Source organism: Cryptomeria japonica, chromosome 1, assembly GCF_030272615.1.
Source record: "Cryptomeria japonica chromosome 1, Sugi_1.0, whole genome shotgun sequence".
Taxonomy (NCBI): Eukaryota; Viridiplantae; Streptophyta; class Pinopsida; order Cupressales; family Cupressaceae; genus Cryptomeria; species Cryptomeria japonica.
In genome coordinates this window covers 523,304,925-523,320,160 of record NC_081405.1, presented here as the reverse complement: position 1 = coordinate 523,320,160, position 15,236 = coordinate 523,304,925, and the positions used below count along the sequence as shown (strand labels likewise).

At 39.1% G+C, this 15,236-nt stretch overlaps 1 protein-coding gene across 5 annotated transcripts in view; it reads right to left on the bottom strand.

Moving 5' to 3' along the window:
* The window catches only part of LOC131060066 (PI-PLC X domain-containing protein At5g67130), a 30,332-nt gene extending 18,678 nt beyond the window's left edge, over positions 1 to 11,654 (bottom strand). Inside the window, exons 1-4 of one of the 5 annotated variants that reach the window (XM_057993176.2) lie at positions 11,363 to 11,654; positions 11,218 to 11,278; positions 9,339 to 9,415; positions 8,837 to 8,959 (exon numbers count right to left, since the gene is read on the bottom strand). In XM_057993176.2, coding sequence (XP_057849159.2) covers positions 8,837 to 8,959; positions 9,339 to 9,359 — 144 coding nt within the window. In that variant the 5' untranslated portion in view covers positions 9,360 to 9,415; positions 11,218 to 11,278; positions 11,363 to 11,654. The other 4 variants (XM_057993171.2, XM_057993195.2, XM_057993180.2 and 1 more) reach the window with 4 other exon arrangements.
* Positions 11,655 to 15,236: the final 3,582 nt, after the last annotated feature.

Below are 15,236 nucleotides of genomic sequence, written 5' to 3'. Positions count from 1 at the left end.
AACTATTCACCTTCTAACTACTGACTAACTGTTAGCCTTTACAAATGAGGAGCCAGGGCTTATATAGTGCTCTCAGTACAATTCAATGGCTCAGATCAATGGCCGAGATTTTACAATGAAAACCCTAATTAGGGTTTGTTACAACAAACTCAATTCCGGCCAATGAAATAATTGCATTATTTGGACACATGTCTTCTCTGGAATATTCAACCAATGGATAACCGGGGTAGGTACATCAAAGTTAGTGCCATCTTTGATGAGTCGGGTACATTGAATCTGGACACGCTGAGTTGGACCAATCTGACTGGAGGAGTGATGACTGGGATGCCACCTTGTCTGACACTTGTAACTTGGTTGATGTTCAATTTGATGATGTTGAGAAGCTAGCTTTAATTAACTCTTCTGAAACTATTGGCTTCTTCAACGGACCCTTGCTTTAACCTCCTTTGTCTTTGATGCGCAGGATGGATGGTGTACCTTTCCTTCAAATGCTGGTCTGGAAGAGGTCGTCCCTGATGATGCTGGAGAAGGTCGTCCTTGATCTGGCCTGGCGAAGGTCGTCCTTGATCTAGCCTGGTCTTCTTTCATCTGCAAGACAAACCATAAGATGATTAAGGACACATAATATATTTATTCTAACATAGCATTTTATACCTTAAATCATCAACAAGAAGACATCAAAACAAAGTTTGCTCAAGATTCTTTCTAGGGACAGGCTTCATAAGAATTTTGCCCTGGACCCTCTGGAAGGGTCAGGAGTGAAATTTGCATTCCTGGCTCAAATTGTTCTCACTTTGCAACCATACTTGCTTAGATACATGCCCAAGGACGCCCTCATTCTCAACCAACACCAATCTTGATGCAAATTTGGGGCAAAAGAGAGGTTTTTAAGAATTTTGCTCTGGACCCTTTGGAAGGGTCAGGAGCGAAATTCACCTTTTAGGACAAAATCTATCATGTTTCCTCTCCAAAATACCTTCCAAGGCAAGCGCACACTAGTTTTCCTTCCTCTAGAGCCCAAGGATTCACGCCTTGACCTCCATCATGAGAAATTTGAGTGAAATTGGGAATTTCACTCTGGCCCCTCTGGAAGGGTCAGGAGCGAAATTCACCTTTTAGGTCACAACTCTTCATTTTCTTCACTTCAATTCATCTTGCAGGGCAAAGTAACATCATTTCAACCTCAACTACACCTCAAGACTCCTAGTCTTGACTTGACACAAGGAGGAAATAGGTAGATGAAGAATTTCGCTCTGGACCCTTTGGAAGGGTCAAGAGCGAAATTCATTTTTTGCTTGCTTATTCACACTCAATTTCACTTCCTTCACTTCACTTCATCTGGACTCCCTCATATTGAATCCATTCCTCAACTTGGCAACATTGGTTTGATCTTCACAAAGCCCAAAAAGGAGAATTCGCTCAAAAACCTAGCCAGGGACAGGACCTATCCAGAATTTCGCTCTGGACCCTTTAGAAGGGTCAGGAGCGAAATTCTCATTTTAGCTCAAAATTCACACTTTTGAAGGTCAAACATCTTTCCAAGGCATTCCAAATAGCTTCTCTCACCCTAGTCTAGGCCTGACTTAGCACAAAATTTGGAGGATAAGATGGTTTTTAGGATTTTCACTCTGGACCCTTTGGAAGGGTCAGGAGCGAAAATCTTATTTTAGGCTTACTTCCTCATCTTTTCAACTCCAATCCACCTCCAAGACCAAGGACACATCGCCTCACTCCTATCTAGGCCAAAAAAACCAAAACTTGACTTGATTTGCAAGGAAAAAAGGGTGATCCTAGGAATTTCGCTCTGGACCCTTTGGAAGGGTCAGGAGCGAAATTCTCATTTTGGCTCAATTCCTTCAAATTTGATAATCATTGATAGGTCAAAGTCATTCCTAAGGACCTCTCCCATCAAAACTCACCTTAGTCAGCACTAGGCTTGGCACAAAATTGGGAAAAAAGGTGGTTTTGAGAAAATTTGCTCTGGACCCTTTGGAAGGGTCAGGAGCGAAAATCTCATTCTTGACTTGATCCTTCATCTTTTCAAAGCTCCCACACATTTCCAAAGTCCAAACATGTCCACTCTTCCCCTCAAGATTCCTTGCAACTCAAAATTTGGTCGAACTAGGGAGGAAATGAGCCTTAGGAGGATTTTCGCTCTGGACCCTTTGGAAGGGTCAGGAGCGAAAATCACCATTTGGGCTTGATTGTTCACTTTTTAAACTTCAATTTTCTCCTGCAGACAAATATAGATCATTTTCCATCAAAGGAGCAAGGTTTCAAGCCAAAACAAGGGAGCAAATGAAGTATATAATGAATTTCACTCTGGACCCTTTGGAAGGGTTAGGAGCGAAATTCATCTTCTAGGCAAAAACTTGATTTTCTAAAGCATCCCACTCCCTCTCAGGGCAAGAACATACTAATTCCTCCTTCATCATGCCAACGCCTAGCCAAAACAAGGAAGAAAACAAGAGATATAAGGATTTTCGCTTTGGACCCTTTCGAAGGGTCAAGAGCGAAAATCATGTTTTGACCTTGATTCTTGATTTTTCAAACTCTAATCTTCCTTGGGAGGCAAACATAGACTACTTTCCTTTCATTTCCACCTTGGTCCTGACTTTGGCTAAAAGAAAAATGAGTGTTTTCAAGAATTTCGCTCTGGACCCTTTGGAAGGGTCAGGAGCGAAATTCCTAATCTTGGCCAAAATCCTTCACATTTTCACATCCCATCACCTCAAAACTAGAATGTTGGTCTAAACAAGGGAGAAAATGAGGTTTTCAAGAATTTCGCTCTGGACCCTTTGGAAGGGTCAGGAGCGAAATTCCTACTTTAGGCTAATTTCCATCATTTTGTCACCTCAAATCTCCTCTCAAAGACAAATGTGCATCAAAACCTTCCCATCACGCCCCAGAAGTCAACAAACTTGGTCATGTCAAAGAGCGAAGTAGAGAAAAATGAATTTCGCTCTGGACCCTTTGGAAGGGTCAGGAGCGAAAATCATCCTTGGGCTCAAATCCTGACTTCATTTTCACATTTCCTCATTCAAACAAGCGTTTTTACCTTCATTCAAGCCTAGGAATGCGTTAGTTCTAGGTTTTGGTCAAAGTAGAATGTCTTATGGAGAATTTCGCTCTGGACCCTTTGGAAGGGTCAGGAGCGAAATTCGCTTTGGACCCTCTGGAAGGGTCAGGAGTGAAATTTGACATTTTGGTCTCTCCGTCAAGATCATTTTATGGAATATAACATTGAAGTATAAGTGACATTTCCTTATATCTTTCTTCTTTCTTATACTTTAAGTTATATTCCATATATAATGTCAGGATGTTTGAGAGTGGTTTCGGACCTCTAGGAGTTATATTGCAAAATCTAGTTTTTGGAGGATTCTTCGGTTTTCCAGACTTAGTCAAATTTCAGGATCAGGACATTCCAGACAGCCAAATTTCAGGATCAGGACATTCCAGACTTAGCCAAATTTCAGGGCATTTGAAGATCAGGATGACATTCCAAACTTCATCACTCACCAACTTGACCTAGCTTGGACCTTCAAGAATGATACTCACTCACCAAGCAAGACACAATTAGCAACAAGATCAAAACCAGGCCCTAAGGAAGACTTTCAAAGAAACCCTAATTTTGGGGCTCCAAAGACTCAACCTTGGCTCAAGCAGAGCCTGCCATCCTAGTGATCCCCCTGGCGACACTCAAAAAGCAAAGGCTAACAGACAAAACTCTAAAACCTAGAAAGCAAAACCCCACAAAGCGAAAAAAGTAGGGGTCCCCATTTGCAATGGGGCGATGTGTGAATACGTCACAACAAGGCCCATTGCTCTTTGTAATGTGGTGTACAAAATCATTACTAAATTGATTGCAGAGAGGCTCAAAATTTGGCTCTCATCTTTGATCTCGGAGGAGCAAGGGGGTATTGTGGCTAGGCGACAAATTCTAGATGAGGTGGTCCTAGTTTCGGAAGTCATTCACTCTATGGCCATGTCTAAGGGGACATTTATGTTCATCAAAATGGATGTGGCCAAAGCATATTATAGAGTTAAGTGGCACTTTTTGCAAATAAATCGCATAGCCTTTGGTTTTAGTCAGGCATGGGTCAGTTGGATGATGAGTTGTGTTACTTCTTCGTCCTAATCTGTTATTATTAATGGCGAGCCTTTTGAGTTATTTGCAGTGTTCCACGAGGATGCGTCCCCCCCTTTTGGCCGCGTCTCGAAGACAAGGACTTCTTTAGGACGAGGGGACGGGGACGCAACGTCCCCCACCGTACGGCCACCACCACCAAAGCGTTGCCGGAGACAAAGAGACGTGGAGACGCGGAGACATCCTCAAGTCTCTTTGGGACACGTGGGAGCATTTCTCGAGGGGCAGGGAGATGCCCAGACGTCTCCCGTTGCCCCACGTGAAATGTAGGTTTTAAAGTTAAAATTTATAAAAAAGTAACATTTTTCATTTTGGGGGGTTGGGGGGTAACCCTAATTGGACGTGGGCCCCACCCTTTCCCTAGCTACATTTTGAGTTTTGTCATTTTGTCTTTGACTCTAGTCTCTTTTGTAATGCTATTGCTATTAGTATTTGTATTTGGCTATTCATTGTAATGATGAATCATGTAATCATCTTTATAGACTTTGCAATGGCATTAGATATTCATATTTTCCTTTTTCGATATAATAGAAATCTCCAATTTGACAATTTCATTTGTCAAATTTTATTTAGCAATTAGCAATTAGCATTGAAGAAATCTTGGTATTTAGATTTAGTATTTCAAATTTCCTATAGTTTCATTTGAAATGTAATTCTTATACTGTTATACTGTCCCCCTGTCCCGTCAACTTGTCCCCCCGTCCCCAACGCCGGTGGAACACTAGCTATTTGGAGCTTTTAGGGGTCTTCACCAAGGGTATTATTATCGCTGAAGGCTTGGGCAGATTTATTAAGTCTCGAGTCTCCCAAGGCTTCATTCAAGGTTGGAGCTGGGGTAATGGGTTGCCTAAGCTTTCTCATCTCCAGTTTGTGGATGATACTCCTCTTATGGGGGCTTCTCATCTTCATGAAGTTGAATCTTCCAGGCGGGCGTTGGATATTTATTTAGCTGCTTCAGGTCAAAAAGTCAATTATCACAAATCTTCTATTTATTTTTTTAACAATCCTGAACCTATTCAAATAAGGACTACAAATATTTTGAGGTTTCAAATTGGTTCTCTTCCCTTGCTCTATTTGGGTATTCCTCTAGTTGTTGGAAGGCAACTTAGGCCTTACTGGTAGGACTTGCTTGATAAGTTGCATCGAAAGGTTAATCATTAGACTCCTCGATCGCCATCCATTGCTGCTAGGGTGACTCTTCTTCAATTTGTGATTCAGGCTCTTCCTATTTACAGGTTTTTGTTCTAGCAGCTCCTATGTATTTCCTCAAAGAATTTGATGCTCTCTTGCATCAATTCCTTTGGAGTGGTAATTTGCTTGCTTCTAAGTGGATTTAGTTAAGTGGGAGTCTGTGTGTAGACCGAAGGAGGGGGGCCTTGGTCTTCGTTCTACCATCTTGAATGGACAAGTTCTTGTAACCAAATAATATTGGCGATGGTGTACTAGTCAGAATCAGGTTTGGGCTTGCGTTCTCACGCATAAATATTTAAAAGGAGTTAACATTTTGGATGTTCCTCGTTATTGTTAGGAGGGAAGGGGATCTATGATTTGGCACTCTCTAAAAACAGGGGCTCAACTTATTAAGCAGGGGATTTTTTGGATCTGCAATAAGGGCTCAAAATATCTTTTTTGGCTTGATTCATAGGATGGTAATCCTCCTATTCTCTCCATATATTTGGACTTACAGCCACTATGTGATAGTTATACTATAGTTGGTTAGACTATGGTTGTGAATTATAAGACTGTTCGAAATTTGGGGATGGCAGCTAGTTACATATGGAAGGAATCCTGTGAATGGACGCCAGGTGCGTTGGAGGAGGCTCGTACCGAGTGGGCTCAGATTCTTGCTTCTTGTGAGTGCAGCTCCTTGGTGGGGCAAGACATTCTTGCCTGGGGTAGCACTTCATCTAGTAAGTACTTTGCTTCTGTGAGGTACTTGGAGCTTAATAGACAACTTTTTGGAGGTTTAGAGGTTCCTTGGTAGAAATAGGTGTGGAACAAATTTTCATGGCCCAAATGCAACTTCTTTATGTGGCTCGTGGTTGAGAATCGTTGTCTTACTTGGGATAACTTGTGCAAGAGGGGCTTCCTTGGTCCCTCTATGTGTGTTCTGTGTCGTAACAATGAGGAGAGTGTTTTTCATCTTTTCTGTAAATGCTCTTTCTCTAAGAAAATTTGGCACTTCTGTTGGAGAGTTTGGAATCAAGCTTGTTGGCACGTCTCTTGTTTGGCTGAGTTTTGGGATTGCTGGGGTAAGCCCACAACTATGACTCACTTTCTTCAGGTTGCGTGGGCTTTAGGACCCACTTTCATTATTTGGAATATTTGGTTAATGAGGAATTGCAGAATTTTTCATGCTGCTAGGATGTTGTTCAACATTTGTGATGGAAAATTATTAATTCTCTTCGTGAGACTGTCTTGGCAAGGTGTGACTTTGCTGCAGGTGTGGCTCCTGAAGATGTTGATATCTACACTTGGCTAAATTTTCCTCTCCAAGGAGGTGATCCTTCTCTTGGGGTGAGGAATGGTAGGTAGATCATGAGGAATAGATGCAAACATCCTTTGCGGAAGATAAATTGGGATGGTCAGTGGATCTCTCCTCAAGGAGTTTTTAAAGTTAACACTGATGGCTCTTCTCAGGGGAATCCTGATCATGCTGGAATTGGCAAAGTAGGCCGTGACAGCACTGAAGAAGTTCAATTTATTTTTTCTATCTATAAGGGTCTTCAAACAAATAATTACATGGAGGCTCTTACCACTTTGTATGTTGTGGATTGTATTCTTGGTTGGACAAGGACTATTTGTGAATCTGATTCTCGAGTGGTGGTGACTCTGCTGAATGAGCACCGACTAGATGATGTCAGTTGGCACTTAGCTTTGGTTATTAGACAGATTCAGAGGTTGTGTGGCTCGTTGGAATCTGTTAATTTTATTCACATTCCTCGGGAGTGGAATGGAGTTGTAAATTGTTTGGCCAAATGGGCTTCTGATCAAATGCAAGGTTGGAATATAGTGGATAGGGGACATTTACCTTTGGAATTGTCTCACATTTTGGACCAGTTAGTGGATAACGACAAGGTTGTGCAGTGCTCTTTTTTTTTGCTAGGTGGCTGGCCCTTCTTGCTTTGTACTTCTCTTTGTGTTGTATATATTTTTATCCCTCTTTTAGTTTTGAAATGGTTAGAAACTGTAACCAGTAGTTTAAAAACAGTCTAGTGCAAAATGGTGTATTTTGATGACCTCTATTCAAACTTGTTGGGCAAAGTTGGACATTCATGAAAATATGGTGCTAATTTAGGCCTAGAAAAGGCTGTAGTTACATTTTATTATGGATACTTTATAGAAGGGATTAGAGAGATTGGTGGGAGAAGAGCAGAAGTTTGTATTTGTTGCTTTAACTCTTGATTTATGAACTGTATTTGTACTTATTTGAATCAAGCATATTGCTTCTGCACTTTTCAATAATGTATTATGTTTTGGAATCACTCGTCAGTGTTATTTTTTCTGAATTTAACATTGTTGTTTATTTTTATGTAACATTTTTGTATTACTGACAACTTAAAGCTTCCATAGTCTATATTGTTTTAAAGAAAGGATTCTGGATAAGACTGTCTATAAGGAAGATGGTTTTGATTGCCATGCGCATACAACAAAGTTTTTGTATGGTTTATTGCCAAAAGAACATAACTCGACCTTAAAAATTTGAAATTTCCTACATATAATCAAATGCTGTGGAGACTTCGGGAGCCTTTAGATGAGGATCATCTTAAGGTTTTACCACATTGGATTTTGACCACTGAAGAAATTCTTTAATACTATTGAATTTAGAGCTTTAAAAAAACTGCAATTCAGTATTTCCATCATGGAGGGAAAGCGGGTATGAAAGGCCATACAACTAAAATGGCTAAATGAAAAATCACGAAAAGTATTGGTTGTGGAACTATGAGCAATCCTTATTCAAAAAAATTCAAACCATAAAATAAATGCAAAAAACGACTCTGGTCAATTACTCAGAATGGTATGACAGTTTTAGTTACAGAATTAATTTGTTAGAGGAGCCTAAATATAAATTACAGGGATTTTAGTAGATTCCAATTTCACATTCAGAAGGAAATTAGTTTCATGAACTTTGCTAGTTTAGAGGGAGTATATTGGATGGAATTAAAAAAAGAACTAGAACTGCTGTTTGTATAGACTGTCTTAAAAAGGAAGATTATCTAATTGAATTTTGTTGTCATTATGCTTTCAGTTTAAATGAAAAAGCTTTACAACTAGATGTCATTTAATGCCTTCTAGAGCCAAGACATTGTGTTCATCAGAAAGTCAGCATCTTTGAGTTTTGTATTGTTACATCAATAAAAAGGAGAAAACAATTATCCGACAAAAAGATATCCTCACTGAACTATTTATAAAATCATATATGAAAAAATTTCATGGATTGCTTCTTGCATGATTAATATTTTTCAAATAGAAAATAGCTGTTCTTTTATCAATTTGGTGGCATAAATTTATAACAAATGAAGCTAGGTGATCCTAGGCCTAATGGAGACCATCGAAATTTGTCAAAATGAGGGTTATTATCCATTTGGAAAAAACTCAAAAAGAATACAATCAGAAAGAATTCCAGGTTTATCTGAAATAAATTACGTTCAAAGCAAAGAAAATGAGAGAAATAAGTTGAATGCATACATTCAATTGCTGTGTGATGGTGTCTTCTTGATTGGTGAAGGTGAGCCGGGGAGTACCATCGTCAATTGCATATGAGTTGTGTGTAGTCAGAAATGAGTACTTGTTGAATGGAAGTGAACCGTTCTAAAGACCCAAAAAAAGAAATTGAATAAATCCTTATGAGCAACATCAAAACCAAATCTTGCTTGAATGATGATACAAGAAAAAAATTTAAGATTTCAAAGGAAAGCATGATAATCCTTTTTCTTTTAGCTGCATTTAACTTTGTGAGCATTTTTATCACCACAATGGAATCCAGATAAAAGCAAATAAAAATATAAGAAAGGGTCAAAAGAAGATATGCTTGTTTTAAATGATCTCTCTGGTAGACTAGTCTTTATCTTTGATTCCTAATAATATTAACAATGTTTTCCAGGGCAGTTTGTTAAATCAAATAACACCTAAAGCAAGGAAAACAATTACCACAATTTGAAATGGATTTGTTGCTTGATCACGAACACACCTCAAATCGATATCGTCGCATGATGAGCAATAAAGTCCAGATGCACAATCACTGTCACTTGAGCAAGGATCTAGAAGCTGAAAAATTGTCCCCAAATTTCACAAAATTAAAAAAGTGAGTTCAATTTCAATTCCTAGTGAAGTCTACAATATATGACCAACAAATACCCTGTTTTCAGCACCTGCACTGAGAATAAAATAAAATTCTAGTAAATTCCTATGATTTGTGAACATCAGATATCTTGATCACATACTAGCTCATCATTTAAGCAATGCAAATAAAATGAATAAGCCCACTCATTTAATTCTTATCCACTTCAAAAACTTATCAGTTCTATCTTTTTTGAAATTCCTAAATGACTGGCATGAAGATGTTCAATTCAGAGCATTGAGACTGTAAGAACTCTGAAAGCTGATTTTTCACTCCAACTGAGACTTGATAAAAAACGCTGTCAAAACTCAATTTTTAAAAACAATACATATAGTATATATGATATCCTCTAATTTGTATTATTGTTTTTTGGTTTTTTCCCTTCGTTATTTTAAGCAAACTCAGACACCACTTCCTAGTTGAAGTCACAACACCATGATTCCAATTTTCAAAAAAAATATTCCCAGAAAATGACTTTCCATCACAATTGTCCTCCGAACTCATCAATATAGTTTTTCCTCACTCCCCGACTCTACTACTGAGCTACCAGCCCCTTACCTACTATATTTTTCCTGCAGTGTCGATTGACCTCTCAGCAAGCTAACTAATCTAAAACAGTTAGAAGAATGGAATTGAATAGATATACTCACCTGGCAAGTGCCATCAGAACAAGCATGAGTGCCACCTGACAAAACTGCGACTGTTATCAGACAGAGTAAATACAGAGGTTTTACAGTAATCATCCCCATGCCTGCAATTCGCCTAAGAAATTCAGCGCACAGGCAACGAGAATGTTAAGAGATCAGTTTTAAATTAAATTATTTTCAACGTCCGATGATCCTAATATATGTCTTTACATGGATTGTCTTTTTCCACCCAAAAAAATCATAAAAGTCGTCTTGAATAATTAAAAAAGTTATGAAGCATAGGATCAACCGATAAGATTCGGTATTTTGGGATGTTAACCCTGTTTTCTTCTCCTTGCCCATCGGGTAGGTGTACTAGTTTTCTGTAGTATTGCTGTTTCACAGCTGTATGATCTTTGCTGGTGTTTCTTGTTGATTTCTGAGTATCCTTGAATTCTTTCATAGACTAGGTAAAAGGGTGGGACCCTTTCAAAATCACCATAATCAAGGAAATTATAAGTCATTTTGTTCTTGGATATTCCATATACCTTAAGGATGAGTCACTTTGTTCTTGGAAACTCCATATACCTTAAGGATCAGTCACTCTGTTCTTGGAAACTCCGTATGCCTTAGGGCAAATCATCCAAAAGATTTCGATTTGCTGCAGTTTTATTGCAAAAGGTCTTCCCAACTCAAATTATTTAGAAATTTTCAGAAAATTTCCAACTACGATAAAAATCTGGGAATATTTTAAGAAACTGTCTCCTCTTTTTATCCTAAATTAAAGTAGGGAAGAAACCATTTCACCAATCATTTTTTATCTTCCATTCAATAACCTAGTGAGTCCATGAAAGACTCTATACAAATATCTCTTTGCAGGAACTGTTCAATGATTTTCGAAAATATTTGTAATTAAATAGTCCATAAGGAAACGGCATTTTCCTTTCTGCTAGGGATTTGTAGGATTCTAGCCCCCAACCTTCAATATATTCACCTGGAAATTAAAACATTGAGCTCTAGAAAAAATCTGCTTCTGCACGAAAAGAAATTTCTGCACAGCGAAATACAAGTGTGGACTCCATTTGAAACACAGTAAAGCTCACCAGACAGAAACTTCCCTAGCCGCACTAATTGAGGGCGATAAGGCATGATTTTGTACCGAAACTGTAGAAAATGGGCACGTCATTAAAATTCTTTCATTCACCCATTTAATCACTTGAAAAAAATTATTCCTTCTATAATAATTACTTGGAAAGTGCTCCCCTGTACGAAAAGGACCGATCTGGTTTGGCGAATCAACTGCTGAGGCTGGTCCTTTTAAAGGTGTAAGAGATCGAAATCATCTTGACCATTCCCTGCACCTTCGTCATCGATGTCGCTTTCAGCACCTCCCCCATTGTTCACACGGCCTGGCCAAACAGGCTGTTCCGATGTAGAAATATCTCGAGGGATTAATGTCATGACTCGGGCAAATCGTCTGCAAGGAATATATATCATACTCGCCGAAAAATTCGTCTATGCTGTCAGATCGCCACTGTTTGTTCTCCATTGAAAGCTACGTGAATGAACTGAATATAGGGGAGGGGAGATGCGCAACCTAATTTCGGGGTCTACGTGGAGTGTCACGTGGACTTCCAAGTTCCAACCTTTTTTTCCGTTGAGTGGATTAACAGAAAATTTTGGTCAATTCGTCACGTGTTGACGATGATTCGTCCAAGGTGTCAAATTTTATTTTGCAATTTTAGTGTGGTGATTAAAAGCTGTCATGGTCCAACGTGCGTGATTTTCCTTCCTAAATGGACATGGCCACCCTTTATCCCACGGCTGTAGCTATTCTCGCTCCAAAACGCCATGCCTCGATATGATGTCGAAAGCATACCATTCAAGTACGTTAGGTCCATGAGAGCGACGTTCCTGGGACCCACAGATGACATGGAGGAATTCGCGGCTGCGATGACATGGATGATGTTGTCGTTCTGCATTTGACGGAAAAGCTTGCTCGCGGTTAACACTTTCCCGGCCGTTGTCACTGCGATGTGACGATTACGGTTACATCGGGCGAGGCGGTTAACATACCGCCAAGCAAGCGTTTTACATTTTCAGTGACCGCCAATTTAGATTTTGCGTCGACTAACATGACTAACATCAGGTGGCGGCCACGTGTTATGGGCATAGTTTTCAATTCATTTTTTTTTTAATTTTGAATGAAAACTCCATTTCGCGAAAATTGAAAATATATTTCATCTGGTAGCTGCATGCAGAACGCGCTGGTGGAGGCGAAACAAAATATTCGACCCTGGAAATTCAGGCTGTAAATTCATGTGCCCGGTTGAATCACTAAGCGAAGGAGCTACGCTTCAATTGTAGTTATAGATATGCATTCTTAAAATATGTGTGGCTTCGAAGGGAAGGAGAAAAGCCAACCGCATGCATAACCCAAGTTGTCTAGGTATATTGTTAGTCGTATACCCTTCTCATCTGTTAAGACGCGGGTTTTTTTTCATGTGCAAGGAGGAGGTATCGTAGCGTACAGGGGGTGGTACGATTGAAGATTGTTGTTTAGGGTTATGGTGGCATCGGTAAATTCAAACCCTAACAGATAAAGATAGTTTTATGATTCCTTCGTCAACCCAGTGTTTGAAATTGTAAATTTTTATATCATTTTTGTATCGCAGAGGTGGTTGTGAGTGTGCCCTCAAGAGGTGTCAAGAGAACAACGATTTGGGTGGAGGCTTAGGCGGTTGCGGTAATTTGAAACCCTAAGACATTCAATATTTATTTATTTTATTTCCTGTGTCATTTTGTGTTCTATCTGTGAAAATTAGGCATCATTTTGCAACATGGTCGTGTCAAGATACCAAGGTTCCCTTTTTGATTGTTGACGGCTGATTTTTGGGATTTTGTTGAAAACCGTCAGGGTTTGGATTGTTTGTTTGTGGTTTGGTGTGTGTTAGTATATATATATATATATGTCAATATGAAGCAATACACACACACACAGACACTCGCAGAGACACACACACACAAACATGTCCTCTACAATACAAATGAAAACAATAGAATAAAACATAGATAAAAGAAACTATGGAAATATTATGCTCTGTTTCCATTATTCTCAGGTGCTCATTAGATAAAAAAAAGAAAACCTATAGTCCCATAAATCCCCCTTCAACAATGAGCCAGAATAGACGGAGGCTACTTCAACAAGGAGCCCTTCAACAATAATGTTTTCGTTCGCGCATTAGTCTTACTTTTTCCATGTTAAGCAAATGAAAAAGGCGTCATGTTTGCTATCATCAAACAAACAACATATCAACTCCTAATTGTCAGCAAACAACAGATCAACTCCTAAACAAGAGCAGGTCACACACAGTCAAGGAATGGTTGCATCAATGAGTCAACAACCTAATTTTGAGGAGTCTGTTTGCATCAAAAGGCAAACCATAGCATGTAAACGAGGTCAAGACCACGTAGAAGAAGCTCAATTTGAAACAAAACATTTTATCTCACTGTGTCTTTCATGTAGCTATTAGGTGTCTGCCACTTGTATTTGCATATATATATTTATTCTCGGACATGTATGTTGATGCATGTCATTGGTACGATATGTCATTTTTGGAGCCAGAATAGACGTGTGTCATGTATGTCGATTCATGTCGTTGTTACAATCTCATTTTGAAGCCAGAATAGACATGTCTGACACAAGTTGGAAGCACCTAATCACACTCGAAAAGTGTAGAATAAACATAAATGCATATATATGTGGGAGGCTATGTGTATTGTGGCTCGACAATGGACGTATCGTACCAACAACATGCATCGACATATATTTCCAAGACATGCATACCATGCCAACTTCTCGTGGTGCTCCGACCCATGGTATGTGATGTGGAGTTATTGTCGACTTCTCGGTTTCAGTCCTCGGTGCCCACGCAAAATTATGTGGAAATGTCGGAGGATGGCTACGGCATGCTTCATGGTTACTGCCGGTTTATTGTGCATAACATGCACATTAAAAGCTTGTGAATGAAGGAATCGCATTTGGAGGGCATCCTGGCAGGAAGAAGAGGCCGTGAATTGCAAAAACTTGGTACTTTTGTCAGAGAAAACACTAGCACGAAACTCAAGTTACTCTCACAGTGGGATGCCTCTATTGTAGCTACAAAAAACAAAATGGGGGGACTAACACCCCATGTTTGTGGCAGGTTTTTAATCGTAGGTTTTGCATTTGATGGTTGCTTCTATCTAACACAAGGTTGTTAGTCTGTATGATTTTTCTATTTTGGAACCAGAAGAGACACAACCTCACGGACCATTGTTCATGTACGAGTTGTGATTTGATGCAGCTAACAGCGATAAAGCCAAAGGCTAACACACGATGCAATTTACCATAGTAGATGGAGTTAGTCAATAACAAGGCTTGAGAATAGACAAATGGTACTGCGTGTTAGTGACATGTTATCCAATTACATCCATTGAATGTAAAATATAGTGTAAAACGTGTGACTAAGTTGCATGTTAGTCAGACCATAGCATTGATTTCGAGTTGGAATAGAGGTGTCTGTCCTTGAGCGCACAACAATAGTATGAAAATAGGTGGTTGATATAGACAACTCTGGTACAGCTCTGGTACTATGGCAAATTGACATATATAATTTAGGTGATATAAATTACTTAGTGGTAGTTTATATTGGATGTTAAACTGCAATTTCATATATGAACATTTAGGTTCGTTTTTTGTCTTTTGAAATGCATGTACTTCCCAATGTAGATTACCAGTAACATGAGTTATCCATGCGGGTTGTTGATTTTCAAGGACTATTGAGTAGTCCCCTAGCAAACGTCCAGACATTCTCAGGTTGTTGCTCTGTCTCCCTTGTTTAAGACTACTTGCACTGTAATGTCCACTTATTAATAATCTTTGGGCTTGTGCAACTTTTTGAAAGGCGCTCGTTATATATATATATAGTTTTTTGTATATAATTTTTTTTATGCGGCACCAATGTATGTATAAATTTCAGTTCTTGATCATGTAATATTAATGTCCTTACTTTTACTGAATTTGATAATAATGAAAATGAACAATGCAATTCGTTGATGCGTTTTATTATATGCTATAGAT